Here is a 23,448-nt window from a genome sequence, read left to right on the forward strand (position 1 = left end):
GAGAGGATGAATTCAAAATGAGTTTCAGACATTGTGAAGGTCAAGTCTGCAGGCTATGGAGGAGTGGGAGGAATCGAGCATGAAACCAAGGTTTCTAGCCTTGATGATTGGGAAAGTTAGATACTTTTTTTTTTTTTAACAAGAAAACAAATCCACACTTTATTTACTTTTCAATAAGTTAAAATCCTCGAAGGGTACAGCGTCACAAGGATTCTGTGTCCGATGGCCTTAGCACGAAGGTTCCTTCGGAATTTGGCACGAACCATGCCACTGATTCCATGAGTGCAAGTTACCTTTCCCCAGATTACTCTGGTTTTGTTAGGTTTTCCACCAGGAGTTACTGTGTTGTTCTTTGCTTTGTACACCTAAGCACATCTCTTGCCTAGATAGAATTCAGTTTCATCTCGAGCATAAACACCTTCAATTTTAAGAAGAGCTGTAGGCTCCCTCTGGTTCTGGAGACACCGCTTATAGTCAGCAAAAGTGGCCTTGGGCCACAACCTTCGAGACGTATTTGTCGTTTTAGAAGTCCTTTTCCCAGCAGGCCCCCACAGGCTCCAAGATGCCTGAAACAGCGAAGGTGAGACACCTTTAACCGAGTTGGGAAACAGAGGCAGGGTTTTGTTGTTTTGTTTTTTGGGTCTGTTTGTTTTTTCAGGGGAGTAGGGGTAGGAGGAGGTTGGTAACAAGTTGAGGTTTTGATCACGTTGGGTTTGAGACTCCATTGAAACATCCATGTGGTGGGCTGTGCCACATGGCATAACAGAAAGAACACCCAAACTTGAGTTTTTAATCATAGCTCTGCCACTAAAACTTGGGCAAGCCTACCTTTCTGTGTCTCCCCTAAAAAATACATTCATATTCTGCCCTGACTTTCTCACAGAACTGTTGCAAGGGTCAGATGAGAAAATGGATATGAAAGCAATATTGATGCTAGATATTACCATATAAACTAGGCAGTTGGAAATGTGGGTCTGAGGCTTAAAGGAGAGATGAGTTGTCTGTTTTTTTCCAGCTTTATTGAGATGTAATTGGCATATAGCATTGTATAAGTTTGAGGTGTACAGTGTGTTGATTTGATGCACTTATATATTGCAAAATGATTACCACCATAGTGTTAGCCAACACCTCCATCCTGTCATATAATTACTGTTTCTTTTTTGCGATAAGAACTTTTAAGATCTCTCATAGCATCTTTCAAGTATATGATACAGTGTTGTTAACTATAGTTACCATGCTGTACCTTAGATCCCCAGAACTTATTCATATTAGAACTGGAAGTGTATACCCTTTGACCAACATCTCCCCATTTCCCCCACCCCCTGGCCCCTGCAAACCACCGTTTTACTCTCTGTTTCTATGAGTTCGGCTTTTTTGGATTCCACATATAAGTGATATCACACAGTATTTATCTTCCTCTATCTCAACTTGTTTCGCTCAGCATAATGCATGAGGTGTCAATTTAGAAGTCATCTACAAAGGGCTCCTAGCTGAAGCTCTGGGAGTGGACAGGATCATTCAGAGGAAAATAAGGAGAGAAAAGGACAAAAAAAAATGGTACCTTGGAGAATATCTCCGGTTAACCAGCGAAAGGAACTGAGAGGGAGAGACCAGAGAAGTAGGAAGAGCCACAGATCTGCCAGGTGCCAAGGGTAAAAGCACCTGATGAAAAGCTATCCTCATACCCCAGGCCAGGATGGAGTCTGTTAATTTGCTTTCACCTTCTTCCATCCTCAGCAGGGCCCAAAGCCATCTGGCTCTCCTACCTCCTTCCCCTACTGGAACGGAGAAGGGTTTGATGTCATTTGTGCAGCTAGATTGCCGCTCTGTGCCCACCCTTGTGCTAATCACTAGGGATACGAAGATGAGTAAGAACTTGGAGTCTGTTCTTGAGGACTCCCCAGTCTGATAGGACCAAGGCTGGGACTAAGGTGAGGCAATTAAGGTACTTAGGGTGCAAAGTTTAAGGAGGCACTCACTGCTGGGGTCAGGCGAGTATAGGGTTGGCATTTGAGCAACCCCGAGAGCGAATGCCTCTTTAGATCTTGCACCCCAGGTGCCTTGATTGCCTCACCCTAGTGTGACCCTGGGGAAGACTCACATGTCAATAAAATGGTCAAGGTAGAAGGTAATTGTTATTCATTCCGTCCCAGGGAATCAAGAAAGACCACAGAGGTGCTGTGGGAGCTGGGTTCTCATGAAGAGTGGATAGTTTATCAGGCAGCATAGAGGTACAGTGTGCACAAAGGCATGGAGGTAAAAAAGATCTCGGAGTGTCTTCAGGGAAGGATGGTTGGGCTGCAGAGGACGTGGAGAGGGCACAGTAAAAGGGGTGAGGAATGGTGGGAGCTGTTGCTGGGGAAGAAGGGATCGGGTTGTGAAAGGCATCCAATGCCACGCCCTGCTAGGGTGACCAACCATCTCAGTTTGCCCAGGACCTTCCCAGTTTTAGCCATGAAAGCCCAGCAACCCGGGAACTCCCCCGGTCCTGGCAAACTGAAACAGTCATACCTTATCCTCAAAACAGTGGAAAGCCATTAAAGGACTTTCACAAAGAACTGGCAGGGTAGGCTTCATGTTTTAAGGTAACTCTAGCATGTCTGGGTGGGTGGAGGAGAACTGGGTGCTGAAGAAACCTGGGAGGCCAGATATAGGGAGCCAGTGGCACAGAAATGGGTACGTGCTTTGCCTATGGCCTCTGGCAGACATGAGTTCCAGATCCCCGGCTCAGCCCTTTCTTTCCTAGCTGTTTGGTCTGACCAAGTTACTACGTGGCCTGTTTCCTCATCTGTAAATCGGGGCAGTAATGGTGCTTACCTCCATGAATAGTGAGGATTAAGGGAGATACGGTTTAGCACAGTGCCCAGCACACAGCAAGCACTTAATAAACATTAGGTTTTTTTAAATTAATTAATTTATTGATTGATTTTGGTTGCGTTGGGTCTTCGTTGCTGCCCGCGGGCTTTCTCTAGTTGTGGCGAGCGGGTGCTACTCTTCATTGTGGAGCATGGGCTTCTCATTGTGGTGGCCTCTCTTGTTGCGGAGCACAGGCTCTAGGCGTGCGGGCTTCAGTAGTTGTGGCACACGGGCTCAGTAGTTGTGGCTCATGGGCTCTAGAGCGCAGGCTCAGTAGTTGTGGTGCACGGGCTTAGTTGCTCCGTGGCATGTGGGATCTTCCCGGACCAGGGCTCAAACCCGTGTCCCCTGCATTGGCAGGTGGATTCTTAACCACTGGGCCACTAGGGGAGCCCCCTAAACGTTAGTTTTTATTGTCCACATTATCAGTCAGGAGATAATTTCAAGGCCTGAAGGAAGGCAGCAGCACGATGGGACTGCTGAGGAGGAAAGGGACTTGAGAAAGATTTGGGAGGCTGACTTACCAGACTTTCTTCGTTGGTGAATTGATTATATTTTAGCATGAATGATTTTTTGTTGGCATTAATCCCCCAAAGTATCTGCTTTTTAAGACTTTTATCTCTAATTGTGGAATGAAAGGCTTTGTCACCTTGAAGGGAAGGCGGAGGGGAAAGAGAAAGGGGCAAGGGAACTGCTGGAAAACCAAGCATGTGTTTGAGATCCCTAAGGTTAAGGGAAAGAAATGGTGGAATTTTCAAAAGCTTATCTTGATTTAGGGGGTTGAAAGGTAGGGGTTCTGAATAACTCTCTTGCCCCATCTTGCCTATACTCCCCACATTGCCTTGCTTCCCAGGGATGGACAGTTTCTGCATCCTGCTCCAGGCAGAGATCTCAGAAGACGTCCTCTCCCTCCAGACTGCCCTTCCCTGTCTGAGCACAGGACAGCCCCTTCCTCAGCTTTCACCGTTTCTCTCTCTTAACCTTAGGGCCCCCACAGAGCACATCTTGTTTTCCAGCAGTTTAATATTTTCATATCGTACTGAGCTTCCCCCACCTCACCCCTCCATCATGAAACCCTTCCTGAGGGGGCGTAGAGTGGTTACCTTGGTGTAGAGGAGATAGCACAGATTTTGGGTTAGAATAGGCCTAAGTGTTCATTCTAGCGCTGCAGTTTTCAGCTGGACATATTACTTAACCTCTCTGACCCTCCATTTCCTCACCTACAAGCATGGGTATAGTAATAGCTATGTTGCCATTACTGAGATGATGTATGTAAGTGCTTAATTTGGCACCAAATCTGGTCCATACTGGGTGCTCCATAAGGAGCCTCCTTTCCTTTCATCCGCCTAAGTTGTTTGTAAGTCTGGGAATAAAGTTTCAGACTTTATTATGATTGAGACACATGCTTTTCATTAAAACTACATTAAGAATTAAGACCGCCACCCCCTGACAGCCATCCTTCCACTTATATCTGAATGTGGCCATATGTACCGCTACGTGTGTGCAAACATGCTGACTTGCGTACTTCGGCACACACACGGCAATTGACAACTAGACAGTCAAGAAAGCACCGTCAGGTGAGACAAAGAGTTTAGTTCAGTGTTTCAAAGAGCTGGTGAATTGTTGGAGGGTGGCAAAGATGGTGAGAGGAAATAGAAATACACACCTGTATAGAGCTTACTATCAACTAGGCACTATTCTAAGTGCTTTTTATGTAATGAATGCATTTGATCCTCACTACAGCCCTGTGACATATGTACTATTATTATCTCTATTTTACAGAAGAGGAAACCAGGCATAGAGTGGCCAAGCGACTTGGCGAAGGTCACTATGCCGTACCAACTTTTCACAGGGGCTTTAGTTGACATGGAAGACATCCGGTCACCGTCCTGAGTAAATTACCCTTTCTCTCTGAAGTCCATTGAAGTCCACTGTCAAATCGCTCTGCCATTTCTTCCACAGTTCACCGTCAACCTTAATGCATCGATCTTGGATCTCCTCAAGATCTCCACAGTCTGCCTACCATGATGAGTACAGAATTGCCTACAAGTCTAGTAGGGGCCTAACTTTTAAAAAAAAGAAGGGTCCTGCCTGCGACAGCTGAGAATTCAAATTCCTGTGTAAGTGTCTCCACACAGCTTATGAGACCCTTCATGACCTGGCCCCAACCTACTTTGCCAGTCTCACCTCCTACGACGCCCCCCACCCCCCATCCCCGGCATTCTTTGCTCTAGAACACACTCTACTCCTTCAAGACTCTGAGCCTTTGCACATGCCTCTATCCTCTTCCCTGCTGCCCTTAATTCAACAGGCTAAGCACCTACTGTGTGCTAAGGTTGTGAAAGTAATTACCACACAGCTTGACAAGCACTCTAATCAACCGCACTGCTACAACGTCCTGTGGGGATTCAGAATGGGGGGAGGACTCCTTCTCCCTGAGGGACTTGGGGGGAGGGGGCGAGGAGAAGAGAGTTGAGGGCTTCACATAGGAAATGACTTTTGAGCTGAGCCTTGAATGATTAGGAGTCTGCCAGTCAAGGAAGGGGAAGGAAACCGCTAAATTATCTCTGGCTCCTCCATCTCCCCACACTCAGACATCAAGTCCTGCTGTCAATTCTACATCCGAAGTGTCTCTTACGTTGGTCTCCTCTTACTCCTCCTGCCACTGTATGAGTCCCACAGGCCCCACTTGGGCTATTGCCCCAGTTCCATAGCTGGTCATTCTGCCTCTCGTTTTTCCAACCCCCAATCCACTGTCTGTAGCTGCCAGAGTGAGCTCCCCAACCGCAAATCTGAAGGTGGCACTCCCCTACTCAAAACCCTTAATGGTTTCCGCCAGCCATAGGACAGTCTTAACCCCTTATAGTGACGTACAAGGCCCATCATACGATGGTCATAGTTTATCTGTCCTACCTCCCCTCTAGCCATTCCCCTCCTCAAATCCCGCGCAGCAGATTATTTGTCTAAGTCTGAAGACAATACCATACACTTTCAGACATCTGTGTGGTTTCTGCCTGCTTTATTCCCCCTCCCTAGAGTGCCCCAATCCTTTCCCCACCTGACAGGTTCAGACTGGCCTAGTCCAGGGATCAAAGAGAGCCCAGCTTGGTGGGCTTTTATAGCACCTTCTCTCCCACAGGTCAGGTCTGGCATTTAAGTACTGTGGAATCAGTAAATGGAGCAAGCAGTCCCTTCTAGCCACCACTGTGTGCACCCAGGCTGTCTGATTGGGCATCTGAATCAGTTCATGGTTGCCATGCCAATTCTCTATGGAGACTGCAGCCTGCTTTGAAATCCCAACTCAGTTGGCTGGGGCCTTGACTACTCTCCTAGTTCGGCCAGTCCCTTCATCCAGGAGCTGACTCTGTTCCTTTGTCCTCAGCTCCTGGTATCTCTGCACACAGATGCCTTTAAAAGACCATAAATGTCCCTAGAAGCACCAGTGCCATGAGAGAGAGTGCAAGAAGCTCCTATTACCAGGCCTTTTCTACCTCCAGATCAGACCCCTTGAATAGTGACCCTTAAATGGATCATGCTCAAGAGAAGTTTGCGACATCTCCTGGACTTTGCTGTTTGGACTGCTGTCCATTCCCTCGGGGAGCCAACCCTACTGTTGCCAAGTTCCTTCCACTATCTCCAGCCTAGCTGAACCGGCCTCACTCCTTTCTGGCTCTTTGTGAGTTCTAGCATGCCCTAAGGCTGTGGCCTCAGTGCTTGTGATACTATCATTCCTTACTTTACAGTGTGTAACCGGCTTTTGAACACATCTTGTTTGATTCTCACAAAAGCTCTGTGAAAGAGGTAGAGAGGTTATCATCAATCCTATATTGCAGGTGAGGAAGCTGAGACTCAGAAAGGGTAAGTATGATGTGTCCAAGGGGCTAGAGCTAATAAATGGAGCGCCAGGTTTCCGAATTCCATCGCCGTCTTCACTACCCTGGTCACTCTTCCAAGTGTCTACTGTGTGGCAAGTACTAAGCCCCGCTTGCCTCCTGTTTCTCCCTTACACGATTGTGACAGAACAAATACAAAAGTCAGTCCTGGGGTTAGCCCGCCACACCCTCCTTGCTATCTTGTGTACACCAGCTCCCCTCAAGCTTCCTTTGGCCTGCTCCCACCTGCTTCACAGCAAACAAGAGTGAGAGTCCTCCTTTTGGCTGGAACACCCAGCCCGGTAGCTTTATTGTCCCACCACTGCCCCCTGGAGAGGAAAGCCTGGATCTGGAGATGGAACCTCTTTCCAAGGGGGATTCGTAGAATCTTCTGAAGAGAAACTAGATGTCTGAGGTGAGGGATTTAACATTTCTCAATGTGAGAAGGGCATGAAGTTCCTTTGTTGAACCAGGATGGATTTTTAAAAAGAAAAGCTTTCTCTCAATGGCCTTTTGGACAGAGAGGAGATGCTGTTGTTTGTGTTGTGTTGTGGGTGGGTGGATTTCAATAAGAAAAGAAATCTCCCTACCATGAGGGGGTGGGGACCTCTCCTCTGACAGAGTATGCTGTCTGTTTCTAAGGAGGAAGGAAATTTCTTGCAGGAAAGGAATGTCTCTCTTTTAAGAGAGCGGGAAGCTCTCTCTCAGGATTGCTGAGTGTGTGGGAAAGGAATACTTACTCTCCTTTCTTTTCTAAAGGAGAAACCTCCTTGAATGAGGAGCCCTTCCAGGCTTTCTGTCTGAAGGGAAAAGACTGTTTCTGGAGAACAATTCTGATAAGATTATGCCTGATTTTCTCTTCCTTTCTGATATACTTCCCGCAGGGAGTCAGCATTCTCTGAGAGGGAGTGTCAAATTTTTTCTATTAAGAGGTAGGGAAGCTGAGGGGAGAAACTTACTGTGGGGAAAACTCTTACTCCGAGGGGCCATTGGTGAGGGCAGTGACTCTGTGATGGGGAACCCTCATGAAACTGGGGGAGTCCTTTGGGAATCCGAGGAACCCAGAGTGTTAACGGGAGCTTAGAGAGGTGCTAGGCCAGCCCTTGTCTGCTCACAAGGAAGCTGAAGCTTGGGGAAGGGAATGCCTTGCTACTAAGTGACAGAACCAGGAGTTGAACCCAGCTTTATCAAGGGCCAGCCTGGACCTCTTCCTACCACAGCTGACCGAGGGAGAGGGAGCTACCTGCTTCTTGGGCGAGTGATGCTGGCGAGGAAACTGCTGCTGCTGCTGTGAAATCTTTGACCTGTGTTAGAGGCATCTCTGGGGTGGGAGGCATTGATTCCTGAGGGAAGGGAACTGGGGAGGAGGGTAGAATCTGGGGCTATGTCGGAGGAAAGGGGTCAAAGTCACTGTGCAATCCAATGGGTGGCTTGGGGGCATCAGTCAGCAGTGAACGCTGAGTTTCGAGGAAGAACAGGGTATATTTCTCCCAGGAGGGCAGGGGACGTGTGGATGGAGCCACGGGGATGCCGGCTACCCTCTCCGACTTGCGAACTTTCTCTATCATTTCCTGTCTCTCCAGGAGGAGTTGTCGTTTTAATCTTTTTAAAATCAGAGGAAGGGGCCCAAGGAAACTTTCTGAGGGAATGTAGATGTTTTATAATAGATCGTGGTCATGTTTACGAAACTGCCCACAATTACCAAAACTCAATAAACTGTATACTTAAAATGGATGAAAAAAATCACATCAGAGGAAGGGGTAAGTGAATTAAAGCCCAATAAAGCTGTTATTAAAAAATGGGAGGGGGGGGAACCCCAAACCAAAACAACAAAAAACAGGAGAGAATGGCCCTGGTTTTGCCCGGCCTGGGGGATGGCGATCCCTCCTTGGCAGTCTCAGCTACTCAAGTCACTAACTCTTTTGCCCATTCCTTTCTTGATCAGCAAAAAGCCAAGGCCAGCTCATCCAGGGGGAGGTCAGAGGTTGCAGGAGAAAGAACTTCACAAACACACAAGCCACCTCTTCGTTTACTGTAAAATCCTGTTTAATGTGTAACATTTCAGGCAGAGAGAGGCCTTAGGGACTAGAGGCAAAGGCAGTCCTGACCAACCCCCACTCCAGCTTATCTGCCTGCTTCTCGCCCCCTACCTCCTCCACCCCAGACATGTCCTCCTTTTCCTCGGGCCCGGCAAGCACTCTTCCTCCTTTTCTTGTGTTTGCTACCCTCCCTTCTCCACCCACACGTCCACAGCACCCTCCCTCCACTCCACTTGCCCACATCCCTCCCTACTGATGTGACTCCAGAAATAGGGTATCTGACAGCACGGGGTTAAGATTAGTTTCATAATTGGAGACGTTGTCAGAGCATCCTACCTCTGGTCCCCAGTGGTCCCAGGGAGAGAGTGAAGTGGAAGGGGTGCGGGCAACGAGCGCGGCCCACACGCCCAGTAGCCTTGAGTGCTGGCGTGGGTGGCCTCCAGCTCCCCACCCCTTCAGCCCCTGAGGCAGAAGGCCCTGGGAGGAAGGGAAGTTGGGAGGGAAGGAAGGTTTTGATGGAGCAATCCCTAGCAGTCCGAGGCCTGTGCACCGGCAGGGGAGAAGGAGGGGCAGGCCGGTGCAGGGTGGGGGACGGGATGGGAGGTTGCCTGGTCTGTGGCATCAGCAGGCTGAGCAGCGGTCGCTCTTCTCGGCCAGCCCGGCCCCGGTGCCGGGGCTGCGGCGCAGTATGTCTTTCAGGGAGCCGTCCTGCTCGCTGAGCAGCTTGTTGATCTCGTTCTGCTTGTACTCAGGTGAGAGGCGGTGGCCGAAGCCCCCGGAGCCCTTGCGGGAGGGCGGATTGGAGCGGCGCTGGGCTCGGCGGGCGCAGGCCCGGAAGATGAGGTACACCACCTCGGCCACGTTGAGGATGATACAGATGCCGGAGGCGGCCAGCATGAAGACAGTGAAGACGGTTTTCTCCGTGGGGCGGGACACGAAGCAGTCCACTGTGTTGGGGCAGGGGTAGGCCTCACATTTGACCAGCCTCACCATGGCATAGCCAGGGTAGAGCAGATAAAAGACGTACATGAAGGCGGCCTCGAACAGCAGCCGGAAGACCACGCTGATGACATAGGTCCACCACAGTGTCCCTGAGATGTGGACCTTGTGCCTCTTCACCTCCTCCAGGTGTAGGGGGTCCCCGTGGCCCTCAAGTCGCAGCATTTTCTTTTCTATGTGCTGCTGGTGAGCCACGTGCATGGCCACGAGGAGAGCTGGGGTGGAAACCAAGATGAGCTGCAGAGACCACAGACGCACATGGGAAATGGGGAAAAAGTGGTCGTAGCAGACGCTGTTGCAGCCAGGCTGGAGGGTGTTACAGATGAAGGAAGACTTCTCGTCACCCCACACGCTCTCGGCAGCCACCACCAGCACCATGATTCTGAAGATAAAGATGACCGAGAGCCACACTCGGCCAATGGCAGTAGAATGCCGGTTCACACCACTGAGCAAGGTGTACAAACCCGTCCAATTCATCCTGCCTCATTCACACCTGCAAAACATGAGCCACAGAGCAAGCTGTCAGGAAGCTGGGGCCGAAAGCCAGGCACCATAACACTGCCTGACGCTCCCTTACCCCTTCCAAGAGCCAGTGACAAGGAAGGAAGAAGGAGAGTCATAGCTTTCCTCACCACCCCCTCTCCCGTGCTAGCCTCTCCTTCTCTTTCTCTTCCTCCTCCTTCTCCTCCCTCATTCACTTGATGACTTGACCTCCCTGAGCCCCATCTCCCTTCTTCGCCTTCATCCAACATTCTTTCCTCTCCTGCCCTTTGTTGCCAGGCCCATCTTGTTCTGCTGTCGGCCCATCCTCTTTAGCTCCCCCTCCCCCAGCTCCTTAAGTCTGGACCTGGGGCAAACCCAACAAAGCCTCATTACCTTGGGGAGCGCCTATCCCTGAGGCCACCCAGACAGGTCCCCTATGGTCTCATGTCTGTGCAGGGGGAGTGGTCCCTGGGTCCGCGCCTGCGTCCCAATTCATCGCCGCCCGGTGCTGGGGAGTCATATGCTGCTTTATACCCAGTGTCTGCACAATGGGACCTTTGTGGGGCTCTGAACAACGCCCTTTAGAATTCAGATCAAACGCCCTGACTTCCGCCCACCCTACACACAGAGCACTTGTGTCCCAGCGCCGGACACCCAGCCTGCACCCACCTGTTCTGTGCCCGCCCGGTCCATCGCCGCACCCGCCCCATAGCCCCACCAGAAGAATGGCCACAGCGGGGCGGGCGGGGGGAAGATGGAACAAAGACAGGTGCATGTAAGAGGGGACCCGGGGGAACCAGGAGGCTCTGGGCTGAGGCCCTCTCCGGTGACTCTACTAGAAACTTAGATTCAGCAGGATTTTTCCTAGGCTTAGATCCCCTCCAGGGAACGGGTGAGCTTGAGCTTAGGAAAGGGAGCTCACATTTATCAAGCCAGGAACTGTGCTAAGCGTTTTCCCATACGTTCTTTCTTTTGACCCATTTAGCAAGCGTCTAAGGACTGTTACCCCAGTCTTTCCAGCTGAGGAAGCTGAAGCTCAGATAAGTTAAGTAACTCACTCAAGATCACACAGCTGAAGTGTTTGAGTAAGATGAAACACAAAGGTATCCGCAGCAGAAGTCTAGGCTCTTTCCACGGTATAATCCTTGTGCTTTTGCTGATGGTGTCCACAAAAGCGAAGCCTAGCCGTTAATGACAACAACAGCAGCAGCAGCAGCAACAAAAGCAAAGGCTAATGCTAGCCATAAAAGCACAAGAAACAAGGAAGCTGCTGACCAGTGCGTACAGTCCAACTCCAGTGTCATGGAGCAAACCCTGACCATCCCTCCTTGAGCCCATATCGAGGGTGGCCAGGTGAGGACAAGCCAGGAGGAGAAAGCAAACGTTAAGCAAGCAAACAGAAAGTCAGAAGACGGAATAGGTAAGAGTTTGGGTGTGAATCCTGGTTCTTCACTGGCTACGACTTTGGGCTGGGTTACCGAACCTCTGAGTCTGCCGTGTTCATCTATAAATGGGGCTAATACCCAGGGTTATGGTGAGGTTCAAAGAAGCAACCTGCAAAAGTTCTTAGCCCAGCTCCAATATCGTAGTTGGTGATCAAGGGAAGTAAAAACCTTATCAGGAAGAGAATACAATGTGGCTTCGGAGGAACTAAGTGATCTGCCAAACCCAATATCCCTCTTTTTTCCTTCCCAATGCTGTTGTTGACCTATAGTGTCTCTCTGAGACAGAACAGACTGTTCCATTGCTGCCCTGCCCCCAAGTCAAGCATACATGGTAACTCCTGGTTTCCTGAGCTTGCCGGTTGCTCTAGGGAAGAAATTCCCCTCTGTCCCTTAGGCAGGCAAAGAAGGCCTCCTTCTACCTCCCACCACTTCTGCCATTAAGTTGCAAGGAGATCATGCTGGAAGCCGGGAACTGGCTGTGAGAACACGCAGGCCTGGATGCAGGGGCAGTGGTTGTTGTAGGGGAAAGGGTAGGGTATTAGCAGCTGGAAAAGCTGTGGGGAACGGAACGGAATGACAGGAACTAGGGGACGAAGGGACGGCCCATGGGAGATAGATTACTTCCCTGAACAAGGCTCCTTCATTTAGCTTAACAAAAAAACCTCAGCCAGTTCATGCTGTGGGCCTAAACCAGTATGGAAAAAGCAGGGACGCAGGTGCCCTTTCTCCCAAGCCTGGGATTCTGAAGGCAGAGCTGCTACAGGAGGTACCCCGGGAAGAAACGCTTCATCCAGTGAGACATGTTAGAGTCAAAAACAGGTGGTCGAGGAGCATTATTAAGAATAACCATTTCCTGAGCCCCTGTTATGTGCCAGGCCCTTGCACGCACACGATCTCATGTGAATCTCAGAACAACCCCGTGACGGAGGTGTTATTTGTAATCCTCATGTCACAGACGAGGAAACTGAGGCAAAGGAAGGTGAAGGGACTTATCCCAGTGTCACAAGGGTCATGCAGTGAGTACGTGCCAGAGCTGGGATTTGAGCCAGGTCAAGCTGACTCCAGAGCCCATACCCTTTCCCATAAGGTTTTACTGCCTCAGTAAATCATTTTTCCTTCTATGAGTGTGTTTCAGAAACAGAGAGATCGAAGACTGGTCTGGCTTTTATTCTCCTCTAGCCCTTCTCCCCTTTCCTATAACTGACAGCTGTTTTCCTCTCCTCCCTTCCCAGGGCTTTTGGGGGCCTCCTGATTTGTTCTGTTTCCCCTTCCTTACCTTTCTCCAGCTGCTTCCTCAAACCCCAAAGCAAACTTCATGTGTTCTCTTCTCTCTGTCCCTCAGCGGTGCCCCACAGACAGCCTGGCCACCCCTGAGTTTCTAGGTTCTTGTAGCTCTCCGCCTCCCATCTTCTTGAGCCCTCTGGGACATATCCAGGAGCTCCCTTTGGGGCCCCTAAGGACCCTTGTGCAGGCACCGGGATCTCAATTTTTGCTCTCCCTTTGGAAGGAGAGCTGATCCCTATGTCAACATCAATACCTCAAGGGTTTCATTTCAAAAACATCCAGGGGACTTACCTGATTTTGAAATCCAAACTGTTTTTGTGACTTTGGGTTAAAGTCCAGGTATTGATATGCTCTGTGTTGCTCCAGGAGTGTTTTGCTCTCATGTTTAATTGGGCAAGACTTCTCTGACCATGTCAGCCTCTGGCCTTGTCCTCATATTCAGGTTTGCCCAAGCACTCGAGCACAGTTCCAAATCAGGAGATCGTCCTTAGTGCCTCCAACTAATATTATACCCACTTCTCAGACAAGGCAGTCGAGGCTCAGGGAGGTTAAATAACTTACCTCAATGACAACTGCACTGCTGCTAAATGGTAGAGTCAAATTTCAAATCTGTTCTCCTCTGACCCTAAAGCCTTTGTACACTGGCAGCCTCTCTTCCTTAAAGGACAATGCATTCTGAGACCAGGCCCATAACTCAAAAACGTATACTCCTTTCCACATGTGCCAGCATGCGTGGGTATGCGTGCACACACGCACACTTTCATCAAGTCTGTCTCTCTCTTTCTGCTCCCACCTCTTCCCTGTACCTCCTTCCAACTCCTTGTGTCTTTCTGGTTTGGGGAAGAGAGGCCCGGCTGGGCTGGCTGAGCTTACACTCAGCTTCAGACTCCACACTCCCTCCCCTGTTTCACAGGCAGCCTCTGGCCAGGAAAGGACAGGGACCTTTCTTTGAGATTTTCTTCTGAATTCTGGGCTGCCTTCATCAGTTTGGCGTGGCTAAGACCAAACTCCTCCAGCCCTCTGCCTCTTCACCTGCTTCTCTTGCCTGCCTACCCGCTGTGGTTCCACAGCACCTCAGTCGCTGCACTGTTCCCTCTACGCTGCCATACGTATCCTGTGGCCGGGCTTGGGTCAGGGCCAATCTAGCTCATTCCAGTTTTCTTCTTCTCTCACTCTGCCATGGTCTTTCCACAGAACTCCTGCTGATATTAGCTCCCTTCGTCACTGTTTGGACTATGCCCTCTTACGGCTCCATCGGCTATCTGACTTCCTGTTGCTCTCTACTTGGGCTTATTATAGCAGCCACCATTTATGAAATACCTACTGTGTGCTAGAAGTGGTCTGTTCCTTAACTCTTATCCTCACTACAACCCTGTGAGCTGTGGGTTATTGTCTGCAATTCACAGAGGAGGAGATGGAGGCTCAAAGAAGCTGAGTAACTTATCACACAGCTGGTAAGCCAGTCCTGGAGCTCAGATTAGGATTCGTGTTGGCCCCTCACCAAAGCCTGGGTCCCTTCCCCATTGCTCTGCTGCATCCTCATATATACTTCTCTCCATTCAAACCCCTCTTGTCTCTATTCTCCTCTCCCCATCTCATTTTCTAAAAGTCCATGCATTCTGAAGTGCCATTCCCAACAGCTGGAACAACTTTTAAACAGCTGGGGCGGGGGGAGCCACCCGTCTTTTAGATCTCCCAGTCATCAGTTACTCCAAGCTCAGCTTGAGTCTCCCTGTCTCCCTCAAGAAGATGGAAACACATGCTCCCAAATCTTGGGCCCGTTGGCTGGTCCTCTGGGCCCGCTGAGTGCACTGTATACATCCGCTGACAGCCCCCATGTTGGTTCCATGCCTGGTTTACCTTCTAATCAGGGAAGGAAGACAGCACCTGGCAGTGCCCAGAAGCCCCCACCGAACCCTAACCCTGTGTGGCAGGAAATGTCTTAAAGAGATAAACTTGGCCACCCTGAGCTTGGTGGGGGCCCCTCAAGTCTTTCTGGGGATTTGACCCTGTGGAGATGAGGGGGATTCTTGTCTGGGAAAAAAAGAGTGAGAGCAGAAGCAACACGGAGCCTGGAAAGAGGATGAGTTGGGGGTTACAGAGAGAAACTAAGCAAGCCTGGCGGGAGGGGCCTCAGCCCAGCTCAGAGGGAAGCAGAGAAGGGATCTAAGTGGCTGAATGCTGAGCCCAAGAGAAGGCAAAACCCCGGGCCTCTCCCCAGCCCCCGCTTCTGCCCTCCTGGGCCACACCAGCCCCCGGGGCCCACCTCCCTCAGCCCCCAGCTTCCTCACCTGGCTGCTGCTGCCCTTTCCCAGGGAATGTCTGCAGGCGTGTCTGCACTATGTCACTAGGTACTGTCAGCCCAGTCCAGGGGAGGGACAAAGAGCCCAGGGCTGGAGCCAGATATGGCCCACAGCCCAAGAGGAACCAGACAAACATTAACCAGCCCTACTTCCTCCCACACACAATCATTAAATAAGATTGATCCCCTGAGCTCCCAGTGGCTTTGGAGACACAAATCACATAGCCTGAAGTTACTGCCCTGTCCCAGAGGAAGCGAGGCATCATCGTCGCCCATGTATGCATATTTAGCCCAGTCTGGGGGGCTGAACTGGACCTGGGCTCATTAACAGCCCTCAGCCTTCCCCCACCCCTGGCCATAGGTAGATCCAATGTGTGCCATCCCTTCCATCCCTTCCAGCTCCCAGTCTTTAAAATGATATGACTATGGGGAGGAAAAAAAAAAGCCATGGGCAATGCTTACTGGCCCCTTGAGGCTGAGGTGAGAGATAGCAGTGCTTCCCCCACATGGCAATACCAGGGTGCTCTGTGGCCCTCTGTTTATTGCCCATGCCCTGAGTGGCTAGGGATGGACCAAAGTATTTCCAATCCCATCCCAGAAACCCAAAACCTCTTCAGAATTGCCTTCTACCCTCGGGGCCAAGGCAGTTGAACCACAAAATGTATCGTGTGCAGCAACAGATCTTGGCAATCATTAAGGTAAACAGAGAATGTCAACCATTAACTGAGGGATCAGTCCAGTTTGAAGGAAGGTTTACCTGAAGATCCTGCTAATTCTGTGACCTGAGGGGCAGTGAAGAAATAAGTGAAGTCAGCAGAAACTGGTCCCCTGCCTTCTCTTCACCCCAGCCCAAGCTCACTGCCAGAAAGAGAGCCAGAGCTCCGGCTTCCCTTGGCCATACCCGGGCATATGGGTACATCAATTGATAAGTCTTCACTGGACACCTGTTGGGTACCCAGTACTGGTTACATGCCAGGGACAGATGGCAGGAGAGGGGAAAACATCCTAACTGTTCTTAAGGAATTTATCAACTTCCGGAGGAGACAAGACCAAGACTCAAAAGTTGCCACGAGGGATTTCCCTGGTGGCGCAGTGGTTGGGAATCTGCCTGCCAATGAAGGGGACATGGGTTCGAACCCTGGTCCGGAAAGATCCCACATGCCGCATAGCAACTAAACCCGTGTGCCACAACTACTGAGCCTGCGCTCTGGAGCCCGTGAGCCACAACTACTGAAGCCCACATGCCTAGAGCCTATGCTCCACAACAAGAGAGGCCACGGCAATGAGAAGCCTGTGCACCGCAATGAAGAGTAGCCCCCGCTCACCAAAGCTAGAGAAGAGCCCACCCGCAACAATGAAGACCCAACGCAGCCAAAAATAAACAAACAAACAAACAAAAGTTGCCATGAAAAATATTAGTGTATGTTCAGTTATGTGGCTCTGACTTGGACTGCTGAGGGAGTTCGAAGAAGGGGAAGATGAGGGTAAATTGAGGCAACCAGGGAAGGCTTCCTAGAGGAGGTGAGGTTTGAGTGGAAAAGTCAAGGATGGGGGGGCTTCCCTGGGGGTGCAGTGGTTAAGACTCCACCTGCCAAGGCAGGGGACATGGGTTCGAGCCCTGGTCCAGGAAGATCCCACGTGCCGCAGAGCAATTAAGCCCGTGCACCACAACTACTGAGCCTACGTGCCACAACTACTGAAGCCCACGTGCCTAGAGCCTGTGCTCTGCAACAAGAGAAGCCACCGCAATGAGAAGCCCTCGCACCCCAACGAAGAGTAGCCCCCACTCGCCGCAACTAAAGAAAGCCCGCGGGCAGCAACAAAGACCCAAAGCAGCCAAAAATAAATAAATAAATAAATAAATAAATTGTGTGTGTGTGTGTGTGTGTGTGTGTGTATACATACATAATAAGAGTAAAGTATGGGTGGGAGTTGGAAAGGTGAAGGGTAGGGCTAGCATTCCGGGGAGGAAGAACACTGTGAGTAAAGGCACAAAGGTAGGAATGAGTGGGGCATGTCTGGGAGACAGAAAGGAGACAAGACTGTGTTGGGTGGCTGTGGACAATACCATCAGTCAGCTAAGGGGCTCAGAGCAGGAAGGATATTTAAAGTCAGGTAGGGAATTCCTTCAGTGAGTGTCTGGTAAACTTGGTATAAGGCAAAACTGAGCTAGACACCATGGGGGACAGGCTGAATGCCATTCTTTGGCGCTTGGCAGTTCCTGCTGAGAGTACAGGTTGGAGTAGATAAAGAGGACTAGCTTTTCTTGAGTACTTAATGGGTGAAAGGCAACGTTCAAAGTGCTTTGCAAGTATCACTTTGATTCTCAGAATAGCCCTCTGTGGGCTTCCCTGGTGGCGCAGTGGTTAAGAATCCGCCTGCCAGTGCAGGAGACACGGGTCCAAGCCCTGGTCTGGGAAGATCCCACATGCCGCGGAGCAACTAAGCCCGTGTGCCACAACTACTGAAGCACGCGGGCCTAGAGCCCGTGCTCCGCATCAAGAGAAGCCACCACAATGAGAAGCCCGCGGACCGCAACGAAGAGCACCCCCTTGCTGCAACTAGAGAAAGCCCGCACACAGTAGCAAAGACCCAACGCAGCTAAAAGTAAATAAAATAAAAAATAAATTTATTAAAAAAAATAGCCCTCTGCGGTATATGTTATTAATATTCCCATGTTACAGGGGAATTAAGGCACACAGAGGATAAGTGACATAACTGAGATCACCCAGCTAGCAAGTGACAAAGCAAGATTTGAACCCAGGGAGTCTGGCACCAGAGCTTGTTAGTTTAACCATGACATCACAGCTGATGAGCTCTATAGGTCCCATGGAGTATCTGAGTGAGAACTGGTCCTTGACTCTAGAAGGGTCTAAGCTAGCAGGAGAGATGAGAGGTATACCCGAGTACCTACAACAAGGGAGTATGTCCTAAACGACATACGTAGATATGAGGGGCCAGAAGGCGTTCAGATATAGGAGTATTAAGGTAGGTTTTATTGGAAGAGGCAGAGTGGGACATGGGTCATAAAAGAGATAGAGACGCCAGGCATTCCAGGTGACAGGAAGCTGTGAGATGTTTAGGGAATGGTGGGCAGACCTGTTTGACCGGAAGAGAAAGCTCCTATAACAGAGCTCCTAGGAAGGGAAAATACAGGTCAATATCAGTGTGTACTCATTGTTTCTTAGAGTTCGGGCATGGTTTCTCTAGGGTGCTTGCAGTTCTAGGCTACAGGAAGTCTTTTAGAGTAGTTTGTAGCTGTATAAAAAATACTATTGTTAGAAGCCACTTGTCCTCTGCCTGTTTATCGCTGCTTGAATACATCTTCTGGATGGGGTGCTGCTGCAAGAGAGAGGAAAGGCGAGGGGAGAGAAGGGAGAGCAAGGGAGAGGGAAAGAGGGGAGGAAAACGGAGAGGAGAGGAGGAAAACTGTACTGCAGGGAGCAGTGCAAATCCATTTGCTTCCGGTAAGCAGCTAAAATCAGCGTCTGCCTTGAATCCTAAGTAGACCTTCTTCTTGCAGTGGACGTTTTGGGGGAATATTAAAATTTTTTTTACATCAGACTGCTTATTTCCTCAGATTCACTCAGGGAGATCTTCATTAGATCTGGAAACATACAAGATAAGAGGCCCTAAACATAAGCCTGCTGTCTCCGGCGTGGCTCAGACATTAGCCCAAACAAGGGCTTTCCCCATTCTGTTCCACCCAGGACCAGGACAGTTGCTGGAAAAAACTGATCACTTTATTTCAGAGCACATTTCACCAGCAACATGGTCATAGTTCAGAGGTTCTGAACTCATCAACAGAATCAGCAGGCCGGTGGGAGCTCTGCTCATCACACCCCAGAGCAGTGCCGGCTGCCTCAGCACAGCGATCTTGAGGCTTCCCGGGATGGCCTGCAGCAGTACTGAATTGCATGTGGAGTCCATCATCCAGTCCGTCCCTGGGCCTCATTACTGAACAAAATGTGGCATTTTGTATGGCTTTGATCAATGAGACAGCATTGCTGTATGGCTCAGCAATCAAAGGGGACAGCTTCCCATATAAATGTTGCTTAAGACACACAGGCCAAAAAGATCTTCCCAAATGGGTCCATAAGATTAAGGAAATGGCTAGCCCTGAAAATCTGCAGAACATTTCAAAAGTCCCCACCCCAGCTCAGGCTGTGGAAGGTTATGCAAACTGTTTCCATAAGGGCTGCTAGGGAAAAATGGAAGTTTTCCTGTATTCATAATTGGTTTTCGTTGTCCCAAATCCTTTTTAAAGGACACATATTATATGAATGAGTTTGTGTCTCAGGAACTCATATTCTTAGAAGAGGTCAAGAAGGGGGAGTTATTGGGCTTCCGTGGTGGCGCAGTGGTTGAGAGTCCGCCTGCCGATGCAGGGGACACGTGTTCGTGACCCAGGTCTGGGAAGATCCCACGTGCCGCGGAGCGGCTGGGCCCGTGAGCCATGGCCGCTGAGCTTGCGCGTCCGGAGCCTGTGCTCCGCAATGCGAGAGGCCACAACAGTGAGAGGCCCGCGTACCGAAAAAAAAAAAAAAAAAAAAGGGGGAGTTATCAATATTTTTTCAAGAGAGTTTCTGAACAACTGGACACAGTGTACCAATTCACTTGACATTAAGCATGTACCTTTTGCTCTCAGGACAGTTTGGAGCAGGGAACAAAGCAAAGTTGCTTCAGCCCTCCCCTCAAAAAACCTAAGAGTGTAAAATATCCTGAAACCAGCCCCACATGGTCAGGATAGTGCACTCATTCTACCAACAGTAAAGCTTATTGATTTCTTGGGAGTAAGAGCATTAAGCAGCACCATATCCGCTCCCTGCAGTTTGAAATTCACTTTGCCTCCATTTTTGTATTTTATCAAGACCCGAATTCCTGGGGTTTGAGGAATGGTACTGTATTTCACTGGCGTCTGATCACTGCACCAAAAGAGGGTACGCTTGCAAAAGATTCCAGAAAATTCCACATCATTTCAGGTAGCCAAGTGAAACAAGGGTAATGGGAAATTGGAACTTTTGGGCTCCCATCTTAATGCTACAGCTTGATGTCCATTTCCTGATCTTTCTGCTTTGGGGTACAGTGTGCTGTAGGACCCAGGGAGCGGTGCAGGGGAAGAAAATTCCTAGGTGGCATCCAATCCCAAGGGGTCTGGACGTAGCATGATAGCAGTGAGGAATCAGAGAGCAGTCCAGGTTATAGCCAGAAAAATGGGGCCAAGAGTCAAGTTTGAAGGGTGAAGCAAAAAGGACACAGAAGAATTTAGCTTGTTCTGCTAATTGTCCAAGTTTGCTAATTGTCCAACCTGATGAGCTGACTCCCTGCCCATTAAGCTGCTAATAGTTTAGTACTTTCTTTCCAGTTTCCTTTCTTTTTCTTTTCTTTTCTTTTTTTTTTTGGTCGCGCCCCACAGCTTGTGGGATCCTAGTTCCCCGACCAGGGATCGAACTCGGGCTCTCAGCAGTGAAAACTGCAGAGTCCTAAGCACTGGACCACCAGGGAATTCCCACCAGTTTCCTTTCTTTACATATACACTGATCACTGAAATCATACTGTATATAAAGGGGATTTCTTTTTCATAGGATCCTTTTCCAGGACTTCCAAGTAGAAATGTGTTGGTTCATCACCCACCCCCTCAAACTGATAATCCAATAAAACATGTAAATCAGGCCCTAAATAGAAGTCCCGAGGCTCATCATTTCCGTCTAATCTTTGGACTTCTCTGCTCTTCCCTCTGTCACCCAAGTTTGTCAACAATAACACCACGAACGCCTCATCCAGAATCCCTCTGCCTCAGCAATCAGAGCCACTGCCCCTCTTATTTCTCTGAACCACCCAGTGCTCTTATGTCAATATCTAGGGGAGTGCCAGGCTGCTGATGACACCCTGAAGGCCAAGGCTTTTGTTGACAAGCATTGCTCATAGGAGGGATGGTAGGCTGCCTAGGTAGGAAACCCAGTCACTTTTCCCCCAATTCCACCTGCCCCAGTCAACTCTGCTGCCAATTAAAGGACTGATTCCTAGGCCCATTCAGATCCCTGAAATCATGAACCCCATTGCCTTCTGCCTAAAGCTGCCCCTGTTCCTGTTCACGTACATCCACCCACCCTACCAGGGATAGGGAGTCAGCATGTGTGTTACAGGGATTCCTGGATAGCCCCACCAACCTGGATTCCAGGGAGAGAACTGTGGGTCAGAGGGGTACCCCTAAGAGCTTGAGTCCAACCTTAACTCTCATCCATAATGCTTTGAGCCAACTCACTTCCAGCCCCAGCCAATACAGTGGTGTGTGTGTGTGTGTGTGTGTGTGCGCGTGTGTGTGCGTGTCACAAGGAGAAAATAGGATCTACTCCTATATATCTTCTTTAAACTGCCAAATCAGTCCCTGCAACAGGCTCTGAGCACTGTATAAAAGAGGGAGCTCTCATACCTCTTCATCCTTTACAGCCTTCATTCTAACTTGCCTACTTTCCTTAATTTGTTCCTTGCACCTGAATAGGACAATCCTGCTCCCAAGCCTCTCAGACAAAGATTTTGTCTCCCTTCTGTTTCCATCCTCATCTTGCCTTTTGTTTAAAGATTATGGTTCTCCTCTATGGCTTTGCTGCTCTGGGCCTCCTCATGTGAAAACCTCTTCTATTTGGATGCCCCTAGGATCCTTCTCCCTCTGCTCGCCCCAGAAGCAGACACATCCTGAATCAGGATTCCATAATCTATGGGGCCTCTGCCTCAGATAAAAAAGTAAGAGCTTCAGATTCTCTGAAGAGGCCTCCATTTTGGTTGATTTTTCCTCCTACAAAAGACAAGGGTGATTGAGCTACTTCATTGTCTCCTAGGCAATGGGTGTTCAGTGGCATTGGATTTGCCAGCATGAGGGCGCTTTTCAGAATGTCAAGTGGTTATTGATTGCTGGATCTGTGTTGGTGCTTTAATAAACATAAACTGCTCTTTCTCACTGTTGACATTTCACTTCACAGTGTTGGGGATGGGTTGAGCTGTAGCATGCACTGAGGTTTGGCATTATTCCTAGAGAACAACATTGTCTACAAAACTGAGTTACACACCTTGATAAAGAAGCCCTGACTGTTATCACATGAGTCACAAGAACTTCCACAATGATTTCATACTTATCACAAGCTTTTGGGGAGGGCTCTTTCCCAAGTATTAACCCACACTTTAAATTAGGTAGCCACGTACGTAGCATTGGAGTGTTTCACTCAGTTCTAATGATCGTGAGTTTGTCTCTGAGCCCAGAAGAGCAATTTCTGACGTTGATTCCTTGAGCTGGCTGTTGCTTCCAGTTCCACACTATGCTGTACCCCTTACGCTGAAAATCTGAGTGTCAGAAGACCTTCATAACCTACCCCTCTTCAGGGTGCTTAAAGCCACCACACATAGTGTGGGAGTCTTAAGCTGGATGATATCTGAAAGTGGGCTTCTGCCCTATGTCTTTTCCTTCTTAACCACATTTTAAAAAATTAATTTATTAATTTATTTTTATTTTTGGCTGTGTTGGGTCTTCTTTGCTGCACACAGGCTTTCTCTCGTTGCGGCGAGCGGGGGCTACTCTTTGTTGCGGTGCCGCAGGCTTCTCACTGCGGTGACTTCTCTTGTTGCTGAGCACAGGCTCTAGGCATGCAGGCTTCAGTAGCTGTAGCACATGGGCACAGTAGTAGGGGCTCACAGGCTCTAAAGTGCAGGCTCAGTTGTTGTGGTGCACAAGCTTAGTTGCTCCGTGGCATGTGGGATCTTCCCAGACCAGGGCTCGAACCCATGTCTCCTGCATTGGCAGACAGATTCTTAACCACTGTGCAACCAGGGAAGCCCTTAACCACATTTTTTGAATGACATGTCTATACTTGCCGTCTACACTTCTTCATCTCCCGTTAACTCTTCCATTCCTCTCCAGTCCGACTTCTGCCCCTGCTCCCTACTCCATTGAAATAGTTTTCACCAGGGTCACTTTGTTGCTAAATCCAATGGACATCCCTCAGAACTAGTCTTACTGACTCTGAGGTGTTGGATTCAGCTGACCACTCCCACCTTCTCTAAAGTTCCTTCTTTGATTTTTTCCCTTTTATATTAATTTTTTTTTTTTTTGCAGTACATGGGCCTCTCACTGTTGTGGCCTCACGCGTTGTGGAGCACAGGCTCCGGACGCGCAG

At 49.5% G+C, this 23,448-nt stretch overlaps 1 protein-coding gene and 1 pseudogene across 1 annotated transcript; both read right to left on the reverse strand.

Annotated features, from left to right (window-relative positions):
• Positions 1–170: 170 nt before the first annotated feature.
• LOC111167813 (large ribosomal subunit protein eL33 pseudogene) lies at positions 171–737 on the reverse strand (annotated as a pseudogene).
• Positions 738–9,324: 8,587 nt separating this feature from the next.
• GJB1 (gap junction protein beta 1) lies at positions 9,325–10,552 on the reverse strand. Its single transcript, XM_022561070.2, has one exon. It carries the CDS (start codon positions 10,241–10,243, stop codon positions 9,389–9,391), a length of 855 nt encoding a protein of 284 aa, XP_022416778.1. The 5' UTR covers positions 10,244–10,552; the 3' UTR covers positions 9,325–9,388.
• Positions 10,553–23,448: the final 12,896 nt, after the last annotated feature.

The sequence above is a fragment of the Delphinapterus leucas genome, chromosome X, assembly GCF_059928025.1.
Source record: "Delphinapterus leucas isolate spDelLeu-1000000601 "Yukka" chromosome X, BTC_Dleu_Yukka2, whole genome shotgun sequence".
NCBI lineage: Eukaryota > Metazoa > Chordata > Mammalia > Artiodactyla > Monodontidae > Delphinapterus > Delphinapterus leucas.